The 3,705-nt window shown below is 40.6% G+C and overlaps 1 protein-coding gene across 2 annotated transcripts; it reads left to right on the top strand.

Annotated features, from left to right (window-relative positions):
* Nucleotides 1-738: 738 nt before the first annotated feature.
* hmgb2a (high mobility group box 2a) lies at nucleotides 739-3,007 on the top strand. 2 transcript variants are annotated; one of them, XM_027021008.2, is made up of 5 exons: nucleotides 739-839; nucleotides 1,668-1,826; nucleotides 1,983-2,131; nucleotides 2,238-2,412; nucleotides 2,491-3,007. In XM_027021008.2, the coding sequence occupies exons 2-5, from the start codon at nucleotides 1,680-1,682 to the stop codon at nucleotides 2,653-2,655; spliced, it is 636 nt and encodes a 211-aa protein (XP_026876809.2). In that variant the 5' UTR covers nucleotides 739-839; nucleotides 1,668-1,679; the 3' UTR covers nucleotides 2,656-3,007. The 2 variants fall into 2 exon arrangements, with proteins under 2 accessions (XP_026876809.2, XP_026876808.2); XM_027021007.2 differs by having other exon boundaries at nucleotides 743-843.
* Nucleotides 3,008-3,705: the final 698 nt, after the last annotated feature.

Here is a 3,705-nt window from a genome sequence, read left to right as displayed (position 1 = left end):
CTGGTTTGAACTGCTTTGTCCACTGAGAATTCATATTTCTTGACGTGAACGGGTTTTTATTTGTGAGTATGTTTGAAACGTATTTTAGAAGCCTGCGTGGTTAAACATTTAAAGCTTAAAGGAGGAAACATTCATGTACTGTGCGCACAACTGCACATAACAGTAGTTGTAAACTGGTGAATTGCAGTGACGTGCTCTACTGGTTTATGAAAAAATAGCCGTTTAATACGTTAGTAGCATGGGCATTTGACTGTTGACATGAACGATATCTGTACTGTAGCTTTGCATCGTGGGTTTCTGCTCTGTTCTGTGGCTTTGTGCGCCAAACGGGACACAACATAGTGCATCTGTAAACACAGACTGCAGCTCCCAGCAGGGACGTTGTCTCCTCGCCTCTAACTTTAATTTCCAAAAATGGCTACACCATTTGTTCGCGTCTTCGCGTGGCGTAGCGCATCGACAATCAGCAGTAAAGTGTATTTAATAAGTAAAATACAGTAAAAGTAAAATAAATACAAAAACACTGTTGCTCGCTACCGCCGCCCATTTAAAACATATTTTTTTTAACCAATAGCAAATAAGACGCAACAGACGTCACCTGGGCGTCATCTCCTGGCCCTCGCGGGCGAGGGAAACGTGATGGTCGCGCTGAGCAGCCAATAGGAACGGCCGCATTCCGCCTCGTGGCCCGTGGATTCAAATTTGAACGTTTTCGGCCAACCGCCACAAGGCCGCGAGGGAGGAGCCCCGAAGGCATTTAATCAAGCTCGTGCGCCCTGTACTCAACGGTTCATGAGCGTTTCGGCTTGTAGTCGTCGGAGAGAAGCGGCTGAATACACGTAGGTACGCGGCGCTTATTTTAACGCCGCCTAGTGTTTTTATTTTCCATGGCGAAATCTAACACTCGGATCATTACATATGGTGTTTGAAAACTAGACTTTTTTTGGTAGTGGTAACGTTTCGACGGTTAATTTCGTACTGTTCGTTTTAAAATGTGAAGTGCCTCGGCTCTCAAACTAACATTAACCTATTTTACCTAAGCTAACGCTAGACAAGCTAACTAAGGATAGTTGGTTGCTAAGTTGTCTGCGAAACTTGCTGAATTCGCTTGTATCGCTGTTTTTGTCGTATAACCAGCATTATATAAAGTATTTTAAACTAAAATGACCATAACTAACTCGTAAGGGATATCTTGTTTTGTATTGTTTGCTTATGTAGCTTGCTAATTAGCGTAGCATGCTAGCGGCTTAGTCATAAAGTTGAATGTAAACTCAACTGGTTCGGTTAGCATGCACCTCGTCATGCAGCCGATTAGTTATTAGAAATCGAGTCAAATGTATTACTTCAAACTTTAAAGTAACTTTATAACTAATTCTTTAAACTTTTGCAAAATTGTTTTTCCACAGTGGTTTAGCTCAACAACTTCGTAGTTTAGGCGGGAAGCAAAATGGAGGTGCACTTATTGTTCTGTGTCTGAGCTGGTGGAAACGAAGCAGGAACTTGATCGGATTAACGAGCTCTTAGCCAGCTGACTGCTACTTTGCTCGGCATGTCTGCAAATTATTTCAGAACGTAACCAGAATTTCAGAAGTTTTCAGACGTAACCCGAGGTAGTGTCACTTATACGAGTTTTTAAAAAAATATTACTATATTTTAAAACATTTCAGACTATTGCAGCCATGGGGAAAGATCCTAATAAGCCAAGAGGAAAGACGTCGTCCTACGCGTTCTTTGTGCAGACCTGCCGAGAGGAACACAAGAAGAAACACCCTGGGACTTCTGTAAACTTTGCAGAGTTCTCTAAAAAATGCGCAGAAAGATGGAAGGTAAGTTGGCTGTCTAATGTGAACATGTTTTGTTTTTTCCGGGGGATGGTTGCGAGGGAGTGTGGGGGCGGGGCGTACGCAGCAACTGTTCAATTGTTGATCCTAGAGAAGAGGGCGGTGTCAAACCACAGCGTCTAATGTTCGTGTGTTTCTTAGACCATGTCTCCCAAAGAGAAAGCAAAGTTTGAGGAAATGGCCAAAACCGACAAGATACGCTATGATCGTGAGATGAAAAACTATGTACCACCTAAAGGTGCAAAGAAAGGGAAGAAGAAGAAGGACCCAAATGCTCCAAAGAGACCACCGTAAGTCATCATTCATTCACTTATTTGTACTCACATTGAAATTTATTTTACCTGTAGGCTCCTAAAAACAACAATGTACAACAAATCCATTTTTCTTCCTCTGCAGATCGGCTTTTTTTGTCTTTTGCTCTGAACATCGCCCAAAGGTGAAGAATGAAAACCCAGGGATCTCCATTGGAGACATTGCAAAGAAACTTGGGGACATGTGGTCCAAATTGTCACCAAAAGAGAAGTCCCCATATGAGCAGAAGGCCATGAAGCTGAAGGAGAAATACGAAAAGGTAACGGTCAACAGTACCCATTTACATCGGGCAGTTTATTTTGGTGTTGGAGCTTAACAGAATCCTTTTGGTTCCAAGGACATTGCTGCATACCGCGCCAAAGGGGGGAAGTCTGAGGGTGCGAAGAAGGGTGGACCAGGTCGGCCAGCAGGAAAGAAGGCAGAAGCCACAGATGACGATGACGACGACGAAGACGATGATGAGGAGGAGGATGAAGATGACGATGATGATGAGGACGAATAAATTTGTCAGGAAACTTGAGCTGAATTGTTTGCAAAACAATGTGAAAATGCATTTTTTTTTGTTTTTTAAAGCATTTGAATATTTTCAAAACATGTACAGAGATGTGTATAGATGAAATACATATTGAGGTCATGTACTGTTTTGTAAGTTTAACAGCTGTTTTTGTTTGTAAGCACTGCTTTTTGTCTGATAGCTGTGGTTTCTCTGCTCAATTGAAAATTTTCCACTGCCATTGTAAGGAAAATGAGGAACAATGTTATGTAGTTTAAGTCTCAAACAAGATTTTTAGATGTTGAGCTTTAAATTTGTGTAGACACAATTTTTATAATAAAATTTTGTATATTATGATTAATTTGGTTCTTGATTTGTTTTTGTAAGTCTCAATTAGTGATTGGGAACTAGCATTACAAAAGCTATGTTGGTTTTGTGTATGTGTATATGTATATACATATACACACTTATTTTTTATTAAAAAAAAAAAGGACCTCAGCTGGGGATGGGATCAATACGGATTCACTGTTTAGCATGCCTGTTTAGACTAGTGTATTTGCACCTGAAATCAATGGTCATCTGATCCCAAGTGGGCAGCAGATGGCCATTCATACCTAGTGTGTTTTGTCTTGACTCTCCAGTAACCACTTGTGATCAGGTTGTGTGATTAACCACTCTACTACTCATGGCTAGATTAGTAGTAGTTTAAACTAGGGGCTTAGCTGAAAAAGGCACTTAAAGCTAAAGTTTTCACAACCAAGTGGTTCTGATTTCACTAATCTGTTTCAGGCTCATGCAAATGATGATTACAATTCATTGTTGATTAGAAGGAAACTGGCCAACGAGGCCAGGCCTTGTGTAGGTGTGCTATGCTTTCTAGCTCTTCATTAAAATAGTCCAAATATCTTCCATGGCATAAAATTAAATTGCCAGGTCCTGCAGTTAGTCAGTTATTCCACATCAATTACTACATGTGTAGTGATGACTGTTGATGCACTGTAGAACTATATGCAGTGAATTATAATGAGTGCATAGTTTTCATACATTCAGTTCTTTCTT

Source organism: Electrophorus electricus, chromosome 11 (assembly GCF_013358815.1).
Source record: "Electrophorus electricus isolate fEleEle1 chromosome 11, fEleEle1.pri, whole genome shotgun sequence".
Taxonomy (NCBI): Eukaryota; Metazoa; Chordata; class Actinopteri; order Gymnotiformes; family Gymnotidae; genus Electrophorus; species Electrophorus electricus.
Note: the sequence above shows the minus strand (reverse complement) of the source record. Positions and strands in the feature narration are given on the sequence as shown.